We start from the raw sequence: 15,626 nt of genomic DNA, 5'->3' as shown, positions 1-15,626 counted from the left end.
CACTCTAAGGTATTCTAGGCCTAGCATTTTGATTGTTTTCATTGGAAACCTAATATGAACAGAAATATTTTCAGTCTATTATAAAACATCAATGAAAACAGCTTTTTGTTTGTATTCAAATAGTTCTCTTGGCAAGAATCTGCCACCTGAATATTGCAGCCTTGTGCTAATTCATGATAACCTGACAGTGAAACTGACCAGAAGCAAAAGTGAAATAGACTAACCTAGTTCCACTGTCCAAGATGAGGGAGCTGCAAAAGGTAACAAACAGCACTGATCTTGAAAATCCAACTTCAATACATTTTTCAATGGGACTTGTGCTCCTAAATCATGCAGGCACTTTTCAAATTCCCACATTTAATGCATTATTAGTAACATGCCTGATTAGCTAGTGGGCTTATAATAGATGTGTTTGAATCTGAATGTGTTTCCAAGTACATTTAGATAGCAACTGGAAACCTGAGTATTTTTACCTCCATCATTAAAATGCATGATCTTTCAACCCTGGAGTGGGGTCGCCACTTTGAGAAATGAGTAAAGATTACATGGACAAATAATGCAGAAGTTATGAGCTGAATCCTGCTGGATTCTTAGTGCCTGCTCTTCCCATTCAGTGCCAGGGAGCTTAGAACCCTTGTTCAGCAGTTCTTTCATACACATTTACCTAGTGGAATTTACCCACAACCATCCTGTACTAATGCTGCCCCCAATGGAGACTTTGTCCGCATAATCTCTGGCTGAGACTAGTTTTGGAAGAGATATATATATGAGAGCGTGTGGAGTCGAGCGACGCTACGCCCGGCTCATGAGACAGCTCATGGTGTTCGACACCATCAGGTAGTCCAGAGACATTTATACAGGACACCGTCAATACCACATTGAGTAATGGAGACTGCCAACCAGGGAAATAACCCACTTCCTTCCCTGACGAACCAAGGGACATACCCCACCCATGTACTTATTCGCGACACCGATACTGAGTTGGACTCTTAATACATTCCATGGGTGGCTTACCTGAGCCCACTTATCCACTGACGTTCTAAAAACTCCCGCACCCCAATCTGGGTCTATGCTGGTTATGTGATATGTATGTCTCTCGTGATCCTTGTAACTGATACCTGTAATCCCTCATAACTCAAGCCGGACCCCAGATGTACAGTACCTTCCCTCTTAACTTGTGTATATTTAATTTTAAACATTAACTTTAATAAAAATTTTAAATGTGCATACATACATCACCAGAGTGTGCTCATTGCTTTTGTTCACATGCAGGATCTTTGTTTTCTTTCCTACATAATTAGATTACATACAACATTATAATTAAGTGGTTGACCTGATTCATTTCCATCGGCTTCACATAAACAGTTTAGTCAATCCAGGCTGGGCATTCGGTAGTTGTTTTGGTTGCAGAATTATTTCTCATTATTATTATATTATCATAGCACCTAGGAGTCCCAGACATGGACCGTGACCCCACTCTGCTAAGCGTGGTACAAATTCAGAACAAAAACACAATCCTGAGGAAGAGAGTTAATACAAATCCAAAAGTTATTAAACGTTTATATTGTGGTAGTGCCTAGAGGTTAACAGGTAAACATCTTCTTGCATTAGGCACTGTACAAATATGTAGAAAATGACAGCCCTAAAAATCTTCCCTTACACGCCTTTTCTGAGATGGAATGTTAGGGAGGATGGGATGGTTGCACAGTGTTAATGAGAGAATGAGGCAATATCCGAAATCTCATCAGGGTGCTGCATGCACCCACCTGACCCCTACTTACTGCAGAGCTGGGGTGGGTCTGCTGACTTTAGGAGGATAGGACCAGCAGATGCAGCACTAGGGCTGGTCAGAAAATGGGCTTTTATTCCAGCAGAAAATGGAGACTTTTTGTAAAAAGAACAGACAAGCCAAACGCATGTTAATGGTCTGCTTGAAAGCCAACAATTTTTGGCTGAAAACTGAAAAATGTTTGGGTTTTGAGTTGTCAGCTTAAAAAAAAAAATCTAAGAAAGCAGACGCCTTCCATGAAAATGTTCAAAAACCCAGCTTTTCATCGGGGGGGGGGGGGGTAATGTTAGTGGAAAAGTTTCACCAAACTCTACAATATATAGAATGCTTGCACCCCTGCATGTCACTACAGCTCTGCGGGGCTCCTGGCACTGCAGTCTGGGGTGGAGTTCTAGGGTAGAGAAGAGAGGATCAGGGTCCACGAGAGGATCAGAGATGGGGCTGATGGATCTGTGACTACAATGATCCACCTACCATATGTCCTGGAGGCCAGATCCTTCTAGGTAGTTCACAGTGTGAACTTCAGACCTCACAGGCTCAGGCCCTGGGAGAGGAGGAATTGCACCAGGAGAAATGAGGAGGATGTCAGAGCTTGGGAACAAGGTTCTTCCCCACACCCAAAGGGGACACACTCACAGAACTATATACTAGGAAGAATTATGGCCTTTAATTCTTAGGCTCTTCAGGAATGCCTGTGAAGCTCCGGGCAACAAAATATGGGAGTATGATAAAAGGCGGAAACATCTAGGTAATTTCTTTAATGACAAAACTAAACATGATCTGCAGACATCCATCTGCACTGGGTATGCTGCAGACTCTGAGTAAAGACAACAAGAATTTGGCCTGGACCAAGTTTACCATTGATTTCAAGCAGCAGTCGTGCCCATGTAAAATGTGGCAAAGGTGACTAGATACTGCTCTGTAATTTGAAAGAGGTGACTTGACCCAACAAGTCTTCCTGTCTGCAAAGGTGATGACTGTTTTCTGATCATATCAAAAATGGCACCAGATGTTAGTCATTCCGCTGATATACAGGGAGCTGCACAAACTCCTCCCACTGTAGGATGCGTGGCCTTTTAAACATTCATTTGACTCTACTACACAATGGAAGCAAGTATGTCATGGGAATGGGATTTGAGTATTTCTCTGTAAGACAAACAAAGACTTAAAATGTTACTACTGTTATGAAAGTGATGTTATAATTTAAAGGCTACCGGACAGGAAGAATCGTCTTGTCTTTAAACCATTGGACCATGGCTCGGGAGATCTGGGTTCAGGTTGTGACTCTGCCACTTCCTGGGTGCCCTTGGGCAAGTCACTTAATCTCTTGGGCCCTCAATTTCCCACCTGTAAAACAGAGGCCATAATGCTTCTATTCTCTCACCCTTTGTTTGTCTTGTCTACTCAGGCTCCAAGCTCTTCAGGGCACCGGTTGTCCCTTACTATGTGTATGTACAGTGCCTAGCACAATGAAGCCCCAACCTCAGTTGTAATAACAGCAATGTGTTCAGCGCTTTAAAGCACGGAATCCCTGCCCTAGAGAACTTACAGTCTACAAGATGGATTGTAAGCTCCTTGGGGCAGATATCTTGTTGTTCTGTGTTTGTACAGAATCTAGCACAATGGGGTAGTGGTCCATGACTACGGCTCCTGGGCACTATAGTAATATAAAAAATCATTAATAAAGACAGACAGATCCTGGCCCCATTGAAGTCAATGGGACTTTTACTGCCTTGGGATATGGAAAAAAATTCTTATAACATGGCCAAGATTGTCAAGAGTGACACGTGAGTTTGCGTACCTCGATTTTTGGTGTCCAACTTCAGACACCTTAAAGGGGACCTGCTTTTCCAATGGTGGGCACTCAAGTCTATTAATCTGTTGTTTGTGTGTGCAAAGGAGAAATTAAGGGCTTGTCTATGACCTGAAAGTTATTTCAGATTAAGGTAAATTGTGAATTTAAAGCACAATAGCTATTCCAGAATAGCTCCCCATGTGGACACTTATTCTGGAATAAAAGGGGGAGCAATTCTGGTTAATTTCCCCATTTAGACAAGTCCAAATTCTGCTCTCATTTATACCGTTGTAAATCTGGAGCAACTTCACTCAAGTCAGTGGAATTTCCAGAGTATATGACCCTTTATCTAGTTTAGGTCTCCAAGTCTACAACGTCCTTACAAAAAACACTTTAAACTGCTGCATTACGCTCCCCATGTTCTAACCTGTGTCGGCTACTCTCTCAATGTAGGGCCAGATCCTCAGCTGGTATCAGTCAGCATCGCTCTATTGAAGTCAGTTGAGTATGCTGGTTACACCCAGTTAAGGATCTGAGCCTTAGCCTGATGAATTTCCCATATATTTGGAACTGCTAGGGTTACAGAAAGCAAGCTTCTTGAACAGACTCTAAACAAAGCACCAGCTTCCAGTCTCATTTTCATCTGTGAAAATCTAGAACAAACCTATAGATTCATATATTTTAAGACCAGAAGGGGCCATTATTGTTATCTAGTCTGACCTCCTACATCACACAGGACATAGATTTCACCCAGTAATGTCTGCATCAAGCCCATATCTTGTAGTCGAGCTAGGGCATATTTTTTTGAAAGACATCCACTCTTGATTTAAATACGTCAATTGAGGGAGAATCCATCATATCCCGAAGTAAATTGTCTCAGTGGTTAATGACTCTCACTGTGAAGTTAAGGTGAGTTGCTCTGAGTTTTCACAGCTATAACTAAGATCAATATCTGACCTCAAACTAACAAGCAGTGCTTACATTTCACCTCCAAAACTTATTCTAAATAATTGAGTCTATTCCAAGTTCCACCAATGAGTACATTTTGGAGGGTGGGCTCTGAGAGTTAAGGAGAAAACTTATAAACATATTGTATGAAAATGAAATACATGCAAATATTTTGTTCCCCCTTTTTATGTTCACTATTTAATACTATGACCATTCAAGTATAGACAGAAGTAAAATCTTCATAGAGAGCTGGCTAATAGTATTCCTATACTATCATTTGTATTATACTAGTGTTTACTTCCCTCACTAAGGTTAAGACCCCAGTGTGCTAGGTGCTGTACCTACTGTCTCTGCTCTGGAAAGCTCACAGCATAAAACTGGCCATTTATGTTTATGGACACACACACTATCTAAGGGAATCTTTTAGGTGCCTTGAACTAATTGGGGAAAACACACATGTCCTGTTGTTTAATAAGCAGTGCTAGGGAGAAAGGTTTTTATTCCCAAGCTCTCTCCGAACACTTCTAAGCACTCGCCTTCAGCAAGGTCCGGGTTCTATTCCATTCTTTATAGGGTCTTACACTGCACTGATAACTCTAGTATCTGAGCACCCTCTGGTAGTGTGTTAAGCAACATTAGTACACATCGGTCATGTGTTGTTTGCTTTTATGTGCTCCCCAGAGGGAGAAGTGTGTGCAGTGGAGTGTCTTGTATTGGTAGGGTTTTTTTTTTTTAATTGAATAAATATACCCCTGTGTGTTTATATTGGAGAAGGCAAGGTCAAAGAAATGCACCTTACACATGGAGTGAAGGGTGGTAAGGTTTGGGGTGGTCCTTAGTTCCTGGGAGAAGTCATTCCACTGTCTTGGGCTGCCCCTAGGGAAGGGTCTGTCTCCTGCACAGATGAGCTTTACTCTTATTGTTGAGAGTTCTATTGTGCCAGAGGAACAAACTTGCCCTTCGGGGTCTTTAGATGATCTTTTTAGGTATCCTGGACCCAGACTATGGAGCACGGGGCAGGAAATTCCAGCTTGACAAGCCTGACTGTCACCACCTACAATACCATCTAAAAAATGCAGAGGACAAACGTCCACAAACAGACCTGCTCAGGGTGCAGAGGCTAGGAGAGCTCAGATAACCATCTCCTGAACTAGCTGACCGGAGAAACCCATATGCCTGAAACTGGTCTTGGCAATAGCCTCTGTCCCAGCACCTCTCTCCAAGGAGAGAAGAGAGAAAGATTCATTCCCCATCTACCTCTCAGGACGGATGCATCAGTGACCTGAATCCCAGAAGGTGGGGAAGAGTGAACTATCTGCTGTACTCTGAGCCTCTGCTTCAAAGACATCTGGGTAAGCCCCATCGGACTTGTGTTTGTGGGTGCCTGGGTGTGCTGCTACTCCAAGCTTATATACACATGTGTAGTCAGCTGATGTTTAAAGAGTCCTCTGAGGAAAAGACCACTGAGGTGGGGCAGCCCTGAACATCAGTCAACACCGAGCTGCTCTGTGTGAAATGTTTTTCTGTAGGAAGCTCTCTTCCTGATCCTGCTGTTGTTTCAGACAGGTCCCCAAACTGTGCTCTGCAGATCTCTGACGGGTGGTCTGTAGGGTGTTCGCTGTCACATGCTGCTGGCCCTTCTCCTTGCTTCCAGCTGCTAAGTTGCATTAAAAGAAGCTAAAAACTACATTTAAACTCTTATGCCCTACCGTGACTTTCCCATTGCTGTGTCGGCCATGGGGATGTTCACGTGACTGCAAAAGGGAGGGAGGTGTCCAGGACCCAGACTTTGAGATGTTCTCCAACTTTGAAGAAGTCCCGAGAATCTCTGGTCTCAGGGTATGTCTACATTGTTCGCTCAGGTACCAGAGCTGTGACACTGTGCAAGCCCAGCCAGAACCCTGGGGAATTGCTCAGGCAGCTAGACTTCACTGAAGCCTCACAGCCCCCATACCCGAGCTAACGGGATTAAAGCACACTCAGGTGTGTGCGCACCAGCTGCACTCACAGCCTGTGATTAGGTATCGACATACCCTAGAAGCCTTGTCTCACTTGCACAGCCCCATGGGTGAGGCTGCAAACTCTCTACCTGAAGACCCAAGCAGCTCCTAGAAGTTAGCTGTTTACATAATAACTAATAAGAGGGTCCCCTCCTGCAGCTGCTCTTTCAGCCCGGCCATGCCTGAGCAGGCTTGCGAAAGGTGTGGGCACTTTGCTCATGTTTTGTTATTTTGTTTTCTTTATTGATAACTCCCTTGTTTACTTCTCTCATAGTAAACATTCCCCCTTGAGTTTACACCAGAATCCCTTAAAAGTCCCGATGAGAAGGGGGAGGATGGTCCCAGAGTTAGGGTGCTGGTCTGGGACTTGTGGGGTTCAAGTCACTGGTCTGCCACAGACTTTCTCTATGACCTTGGGCAAGTCACTTAGGGCTTATCCTCACTGCAGGGTTAACATAGGTTCTTACTCACATGTTGCCCCTCTTGTCCACACACAAAACCTCTTCCCCAAGTGTGGTGGGGCTGCGGAACAGGCCAAAGCCGGAGGGCTGCTCACACTCTGGCTTGTAATCCACCCACGCAGCAGTGAGGACCCAGGTTCAATCACTTGAGTGTTGCTAGTTTTCCAATGCCTTCCCACGCTTCCTCCCCTATGCCCAGGAGAGACAAGATTTCCCACAACTCACTGGAAAAGAATCAGAGTAGTGCCCCCCGGGACTCTAGGCTGTGCCCCCCAAGCACCCTAGTGGCACAGACATGAGTGCAGCTCTCAGACACTATGGTGCCAGGGTCCCATTGAAGTACCTAAGGCGGACAGCTGCTGCCCCATCCTGGCACAGGGTAACTCTACAGTGGACTGGCCTTGCTCTCAGAGGAAACAGAGCTCCTAGTTTTCAACACATCCTCATGAAAGCTGGAGGGGCCCTTTGGAAACTACTTATGGATCCAGGCATCTGTTCACATTGCCTGTGAAATACCCAGGGCCAAGGTCTGTATGAAAGCCAGTCAGATAATAGTAACCAGGGGCATGGGGGGGGGGAGGAGTTTTGACAAAATGAATGACCAGCACTAACCAGTGCCTGTCCAGCGGATGGACCCAGTTCCTCCTCTCCCCAGCCAGACCAAACTAGTGATTACATCTGTTTTTCTCCTGGAACATATTAAAATAACAATAGATCCCACCCCTCCACCAGGAGCAGATACATTCTCACTCCTCCCTCCCTGCATTCTTCCCCCGTCTCTTCTTCTCCACCTTCTTTTCCTTCCACCGCCTACCCCCACCTCCTTTCTGAAACCCATGAGCAGTGTGTTTCGCCCCCCTCTTTCTAAACTGGGATGGGGGGAGCTGGAGAGAGATGTGGAGCAGAGGACAAGGGGAAGGTCACTTTCCTTGCCCCATCCCCAGCCCAGTTCCTGCCCCACATGTAGCCCAGTAAACAACATACCCCAAAGCCCTGCCCCTGGCAGGGATGAGAAACACCGCACGAAATAAAGCCAGATCAAAGGGGGCATTAGCTGGTAACCCCATCGCAGCTGCGGGGGCAGGGAGGGGAACTCCCCCTCTGAGCTGTGAAGGGGGGGTGTCTCCGATTGCCAAGCCTGCACCCCTAGATCTGAGCATGATAGGCGGGGGGATAGAGATTAGTCCTTCTCCCCGTCCCCTCCCCACTATAAATACATGGGGGCGCGGTCTTGCTCCTCGCTCTCCGGATCTGGGCACCCTTTGGGGGTGTAACTAATCCCCCCCCCCCGGCAGCTGTTGGGGGAGTTCTCCCCCGAGCCCCATTCCTACTGGTCGGGAGAGGACCGCCCCTTTGCTGCCCCGCTGTGTTCTCCCTGCCCGCAGCTGCTGACCCGAGTGGGGAAAACCTGTGTCTGCACCAGCTCCGCCCCTGCCGCCTCCCTCCCAGCTGCGAGCCCCGCCGGGGCTTTTGGAGGCCAGCGGCGGCCGGACGCGCAGCGCTGGAGAGGGCGGCCCTGAGCTGCAGGGGGGGCAGCTGGACCAGCCAGGTAACTTCTGGGGAGCCCACACTCCGGGGGCGGGGGCTCCCCGCCTTAGAGGCCATGCAGGGGGCTGGGGGTGCTGAGAGCCATTGAACCAAACTGTAAACCCTGTGTATGATGGGAACCACTTCCAGCCAGGGGGTGTGGCTGCACCCCTAATTCCAGCACCCATGCCTGGGGCTGCCTGGAAGAGACTCCTGCTCTCTCCCAGAGAGCTGGGGTTCCCAGCGGCCGCTCTCTGTGTCCTGGCTGGGGGCTCAGACCCTCCTGGAGCTCTCTAGGGAGTGGGGATTCTGCACTGCTGCCCCCGCAGAGCCCCCCGCCTGTCCTAGGCAGGAGCTCTCTTGTGTCCCCTGGGGAGCCCGGCTGGGTTCCTGGCACCCCTGGGCTCTTGGTAAGTTAACCAGGGTGTGCTGCTGCTGCCATCCCTCCCCCGGCTCAGCAGCAGGGGAGGATGGAGATAACTGGATATTGGATCAGGTCCCCCATGTGCCTTCCTCCCCCCCCCCCCCCATGAACAGGAGCTGGAATGGGGGCGGTGGTGGGTAGGGGAATGGCATTCAACTCATTGCGCTGTGCCCTGGCCCAGGGATGGCTCTGGAGTTTTTAATGCCCGATTAAGCAGGTGGTGTGTCTTGCTGTGACTGTGTGCTCACTCTAAAGGGGGAAAGCCCTAGGAATTGCCTCTCCCCCTAAGCTATCTACTCCCTAGAATAGGTCTGCCCCCAGCCATGCACTGACTTCCCATCTCCTCTCTTTGTGTCCCCATCGCCCTACACACCCTTCCACTTACCTAGGGCTTTTCTGTGGCTTGTGCTGACGTGGTTACTATCGCGCAGAGTGCTAGTTATCTCATTGTCGCAGTTAAACCTTTTCTCTCCTCTCCAAACCATCCCCACCCGGCTACTTTTCATGCAACATGCTGGCTGATCCACAGAGGATCGTGGTCTGTTAGAGCAGCCAACTAATAGACTTTAAGGCAAGTGATGGAAGTCTAGGCATTGGATGTAGCGGATCTGGCTTTGCCTCCTATTGATGAGATAAGGTGAGTCTCATGGGATCAATTTAAAAAAAAAAAAGTCATTTTCTTGTGCTCTCCCTGTCAGTGGTAGGCACCCGTAGTCTCTAGTCTTAGAGTGTAAACTCTTTGGGGCAGGGACCGTCTTTGTGGGTTGGTGCGGTACCTAGTGGAATGGCTTCCAGGCGCCCTCCCCATACACACAATGATTTCTCCAATAAACCCGCAGCCATGTGTTGAGCACTTGGCTCTGCCATGCCAAAAAAGGGGCAGCAACACCATCAAGATATGATGCGAGCAGGGACGGGGATTTTGTGTCCGTCTTCCATGCCTCTGTTTGCCAGCTTGAAATGGGTGAGGTGCTTGTTTGTGAAACCTCTTTAAATTTCAGTAACCTGAACGGGCCTGTGGAGAAGCTGATTGGCAAACGTGCCTATGTGGGGGGGCAAAAAGGTTGGGTGTGATGACGAAAGTACAGGGTTGAGGATGGTTCTGTGTGTCTTTTCCATCGGAGTCCTTGGGTGCAGCAGCTGGTGCTGATCAGTGCTAACTGTGACGGTGGGGATCTTTTTAGACGGATTACTTCACCAGTAGTGTTGTTTCTCTGTCCATTCTAGGATGATGCTCTCCGTCATTTTCCAGGTGACCTGCAGCCTGACTGCCTGGCTCTCCCTCTACGCCTGTTTCTGCTATTGGAATAAGCACCGTACTTACGAGTGGAGTTGCCGGCTGGTCACTCTGATGCATGGGGTCATTGTCACCTGCCTCTCTGGCTACGTTGCTTTTATCGATGGCCCCTGGCCTCTAACTCACACAGGTATGTTTGGTGGAGTTTTGCCCTGGGACAAGTGATCTTCTCACTGAAAAGAGGCAGTGTCTCTGTCCTACCTGTGATTGGTGCAGGAGGATTAGTTCTCTCTCCTTAGAGCTCCCTTTGCTATCTCTTGCTGTCTACACCAGGTCTTCCTCTTTCATGCTCCCATCTACGCTTGGAGCCGCGTTTTCTTTGCCTGCCTGTAGGTCAAGCCCCTGTGACCTTCTTGAGACCCATCTCTCTTTCTTGCAATCCCTGACTGCCTATCCCCACACTCAGGCTTTCTTTCTTTTCTTTTTGTTTTTAACTGTTTCCCCCTGTTGTACTTAGCAGTATGATGAAATTCCTTGGGGCAGGGCCTTGGCTAAGTTGTTGGGCAAAGTGCTGTGCACATTTCTAGACTTCATCAAGAATAAATAAACTCTTTTCTTTATTCCCATTTCTGACTTCATCCTGCATGTCTCGCTCATCCTCTGGAAGTCAGTGGGGTTCCTGCTGTTAGCGTGAGGACAATGCCTGACTGTCACTTAAAGTATCAGGCCCCTAAACTGAGAGAGCTTTCTAGTGGGGATAGACTCTGCCCTCCCCCATGCGCAACCCTGCTGCTTTGGTGGCTTATAAATAGGCTTGGTAGAATTCAGTGTTGATTAATTTTGGTGGGTAATATCGATGGTTCATTTTTAAGCTTTTTTTGTATTTTTATAAATTTTAAATTTTTACAGTGGTGGGCAACTATGTAGGGAGGTCAGATAATTATTTAATGACAGTAGAAGTTGAGATTCAAAGAGTTCAAGCTTTAAAGTTGTTAAAACACAAACTGAGAGAGACAAGGTGGGTGAGGTAATACCTTTTTTCGGGCCAACTTTGGTTGTTAAAAGAGCCAAGCTTTTGGGCTCCATAGAGCTCAAGGGCCCACAGACCTGGAGAAGAGCTCTGTGGAGCTTGAAAGCTTGTACCTTTCACCAACAGAAGTTGGTCCAATAAAAGATATCCCCTCACCCCCCCGCCCCCCCTTGTGGCTGTCGTATCCTGGGACCAACATGACTACAACAATACTGCAAAAAGCACAAAGTGTCCATGTCCCATGTCAAGATACAAAAAATAAATATCCTAAATCCAGAAATGATTTGTTGATTGAACTATTCATTCACTGGTCCATTTGTAACCAGCCAATTATTTCAGAAGTTTAAATCACTGGATTTTGACTCTAACAAGTTCTCAAGCAGCGTTTTTCTTGCTTTCCTTATCTGTAAATTTCAATTATTATTGATGAAAAAATTTTGGTGGGTCAGTAGCGTAGCTAGCGGGGTGCAGGGGAAGCAGCCGCTTCCCCTCACCCCTTTCCCCAAAAGCAGCGCCTTTCCAAAGGTGGCCGCCGGCCGGAGGAGCGGGGGGGGGGCACAGGCTGGCCACCCGCAGCACGGCCGAAGGAGCAGGGGGGCACAGCATGGTGGCCGGCAGCTGTGGCCGGAGGAGCAGGGGGGCGCAGCATGGCGGCCGGCAGCTGTGGCCGGAGGAGCAGGGGGGGCGCAGGCTGGCAGCCCGCAGCCCGGCTGGCAGCCATGGGGGTGCGGCGGGCACGCAGCCGGAGGAGCAGGGGGGCGCAGCGTGCGGCCCGGCCCCGCAGCCGGAGGGCGGGGGGCGCAGCATGGTGGCCGGAGGAGCGGGGAGGGAGGGGCGGTCAGCGGTGCAGCCGGAGGAGGAGCCAAGGGGGGGGCGTGGCCAGAGGAGGAGCCAAGGGGGGGCGCCTTTTTTAGGTTTGCTCCCCCTCCTCTTAAAAGCTGGCTACGCCACTGGTTTGTGTGTGTACAGTGAAATCGACATTTACGGATTAAAAATCTGATCTTTCCAAGCCGGCTTCTAGAGGCCATTCATATCCCACACCTTGCCAGGGAAGAAATCCCCAGCACAAACATCGCATAGGGCTCTGTGGGTATGCCAGGGATGGGAGGAGTTGGGTCCATAGCATATGGCACCACAGGTGTTCTGTCTGGTAGTCCCTTAAGAGTCCATCCTGGGCTGCTAAGTGGCCTAAAGGAACCCATGGGCTACTGCATTCCTCCATTCCCCCTCTTCAGCCTGTGCCTTCTCAATTTGACCCAGAAACATCTGCTACCATTAGTGCGTGCAGCACGGTAGACGTTTAGGGCTATACACTTGGGACTGTAGAAATGGGGAAAGGGGACTGTGTGTGGGGGAGGGCTCTTGATGGACAAAATCCCTCCCATCCAACAAGCCCAGGATTAGAGGACCGTTTGGGTCCTTCGCTTGGTTTTGTCTTGCTTTATTTATTTAAGGTCATTGTCTTTCAAAGATTCCTAGTCATACTTGCTAAGTTTACAAGGTAAAATATCTTTCTACCTGCCAGCTGCCTGCAGACTTAACCTGAGATCTGAGAGTCAAGCTGGGTTCTTTCTGACTTGTGCATTGGAGATTTTGCCTTCAGTTACACCTATGTTGTTGCATTGGCAGAATATACCTTCTCTCCAGTTGCAAAGCTAACTGTTCTACTAACGATGCACGAGGCAGAGCCGACTTCAGCTCTCTTTGAGCTGCGTAGTCTCTGCTGTGATAATGGAATTCAGGAGTAGTAAATCTGGGGGAAGAGTGTCTTACGCACTCAAGTTGGCAGCTCGGACTCTGCATACACCCAGAGAGCAGATCTACTGAGTGATCAGCCACTCTTTTTCATAGTCTGGTGAACTGTATTACTATGTGTCCATTGTGTAGCTTTCCTTTTAGAAATGGAGCCCTTAGGAGAATCTCTTTTCAGTTTAATGCACATGTCTTTCCTTTCAGGGACGCCAAACACGCCTCTCCAGGTCCGTGTGCTGTGCCTTACCTTGGGTTACTTTATCTTTGACCTCAGCTGGTGCATGTACTTCAAGACAGAAGGAGATCTCATGCTGTCTCATCACACGCTGAGTATTTGTGGCATGGTTCTCGTGCTGGGGCTCGGCAAGTCAGCCACCGAAATCAATGCCATTGTCTTCGTCAGCGAGATCACCAACCCGCTGCTGCAGGCCCGCTGGTTCCTGCGGGAAACCGGGCACTACTGCAGCTTCATTGGGGAAGTGGTGGATGTCTCCTTTGTGGCTCTCTTTATGGTGCTGCGGATTGGGGTGGGAGGCCAAATCATGTATTCTGTGATCGTCTCCTCCAGCCCCATATGGCTACTCAAGGCTGGAGGCCTGGCTATGTACATAGTGTCCCTGGGGTTCATGATCGAAATCTGCAGCTTCGCTAGGAGGAAAGTGTTGAAAAAGTACCATATCTGGAGGAGTGTGAGCGGCGGGGACATGCCCCTGAAAACCAATGGGCATCTGACACCTCATTAACCTTGTGCTGAATGGACTAATGTAGCTAACCTGGCAATAAGGGACTGGGAATCCTGGCCTGGGCAGTCGAGTTCTGAGAGCGAGAACTGTTCAACACCAGCAATAATGTGAAATGGACCGTTTAGTATTGGTTGTCACGAGCTGGATGAGCCGGAATCAGATGATGCTGCAGGTGTCTAGCAAATGCTGATGGGGAATCCTACAGAAGGGTGTGACGGTACTAACTTCTCCATCACTGATGCGGTCTCAAAAGGGAGGCTAGATACCGCTCGAGCTGTTCAGTCTGCTCCAGGCAAACTGCACAGTCCGGGCACATTTTGTAACTCCAACTTCCTTCTCAGAGGCAGTAGGTCTGTGGGGAGTCTTTCCCAAGCTACGCAATAACATAATGCACACTTGGACGAGAGGCACTGCACGAATGCCAAGTATTTATTGTGGTTGAGCCTGGTATCTTTAGAAGCAAAGTTGTTTTTTGAAGGGATGGGACTGTAGTTGGGCTAATAACTGAGGCAATGTCTTTGCCTGGTTGCTTTTCATGAAATGCCTCTTCCCCCTTAATCTTGCTTCTGCTATTGGTATTTATACCCTCACACAACACAATTCTGGTCTTATTTGTAGCAATGTAACTTCAGTGGAGTTACTCTGGCGTTGCACTAGCAAAAGTGGGATCAGAATTGGGCCCATCTGCTCAGTGCACTTCTTTATAGAGAGGTGTTCCGATGGAGTGGTTCTCGTTGGCCATCTCGGCAATGCAAGACAATGGACTGAAGGGGCTATGGAGACTGAAACCCACCCCTCACCCTGCTGCTAAAGGGATCCTTTCAGGGGAAGGATAATAGAGGAGAATCTTGTCCCGATGCCATACTTGCTCTGCACATGAACCATCTCCTGAGGTGTGAAGCCAGAATCCTTCGTTAGTGCTAAAGTCACATGAAAACCAGACACTGTGTTGCAGGTGTGACAGTTACATGTCTGTGTGCAAGTGTGTAGGCTTTAATGCAGTGCCCCTTCCCGGGCCCTTCCCTGGATCTGTCGCAGTGGGCTCCAGTATGTTTTAATCTCCCTGCATTTGCACTTGATTTCCCTCTGGCTTTACTGTGTGGATTGCACTATGCCGGAGACAGCAGCTCCCGTTTCAGCTCTGCTGTAAAACCTCTCCTGACGAATGGCCAGGTGTTGGCCTCAGGCTACCTAGGTTGATTTCCCTGCCCCCTCTGAAATTTCATCAGGCTGGGGAGGGTGAGCCTTCCCCCTGCTCTATCAAAGCCATGGTGTCACTGCTGTTGGGGGCGTTTGAAGGCAGGATGAATGACTATAGTGGGGAATATAGCTCCTGTGGTGATCAAGGATCTTCTACCCCTCACCCCCTTATTCGGAGCCTATTGTGGTTGCCCCTCTTTGCGCTGTTATCTGCCTTGGGGTTGAGGGTGGGGGAAATGGTGCACTCAGGTGACTGGGGGATGGGGAATGCACATGTGTGAGAGGTGGGGCAGTGAAGGAGAGTAATGGGGGGGGGAGAATCTCATGTGGGGGCAGGAAGGAAACCTGCCGTTGCAAGGAGAGATGAAAAATGAAGGGGAATTGGAAGGAAAAGCAAGAGAAGGTGCAGCCTCAAAGGTGGTTAAATTTATTCTGACTGCGTTATGGCTGGAAATACAAATGGAATCTTCAAGGAAATACACACGCAAGTCAGCCGGAGTCCTTGGCTATGCTAAGGTTGTGGGACAGACTAGCATGAGGCATGAACTCCTTGCCTGAGTTTGATTATTAATGCTTCAGGCTGATAAGATTTGTAATAAAGTGACCGTCTTTTGTAGCATAAATTTGCTGTGTACAGTCTCTCTTTAAACGTGGGATGGGATGGTAGGACCCAGTACTGCTGTGACTCAAGTTGGGGCTTGCTTGCTGACCTCTTTCCTA

General features: G+C 48.5%; 1 protein-coding gene across 1 annotated transcript; it reads left to right on the top strand.

Annotated features, from left to right (window-relative positions):
• The first annotated feature begins 10,172 nt into the window (after positions 1-10,172).
• LOC135889433 (TLC domain-containing protein 5-like) lies at positions 10,173-13,706 on the top strand. The gene is made up of 2 exons (XM_065417305.1): positions 10,173-10,371; positions 13,168-13,706. The coding sequence occupies exons 1-2, from the start codon at positions 10,173-10,175 to the stop codon at positions 13,704-13,706; spliced, it is 738 nt and encodes a 245-aa protein (XP_065273377.1).
• Positions 13,707-15,626: the final 1,920 nt, after the last annotated feature.

The sequence above is a fragment of the Emys orbicularis genome, chromosome 15 (assembly GCF_028017835.1).
Source record: "Emys orbicularis isolate rEmyOrb1 chromosome 15, rEmyOrb1.hap1, whole genome shotgun sequence".
NCBI classification, from domain to species: Eukaryota; Metazoa; Chordata; order Testudines; family Emydidae; genus Emys; species Emys orbicularis.
Note: the sequence above shows the minus strand (reverse complement) of the source record. Positions and strands in the feature narration are given on the sequence as shown.

Bases quoted from the DNA above. Each gene is read 5' to 3' on its own strand.
- LOC135889433 (XM_065417305.1), top strand. From the start codon at position 10,173: ATGATGCTCTCCGTCATTTTCCAGGTGACCTGCAGCCTGACTGCCTGG. The intron at 10,372-13,167 runs GTATGTTTGGTG...CTTTCCTTTCAG, and splicing joins CTGGCCTCTAACTCACACAG to GGACGCCAAACACGCCTCTC.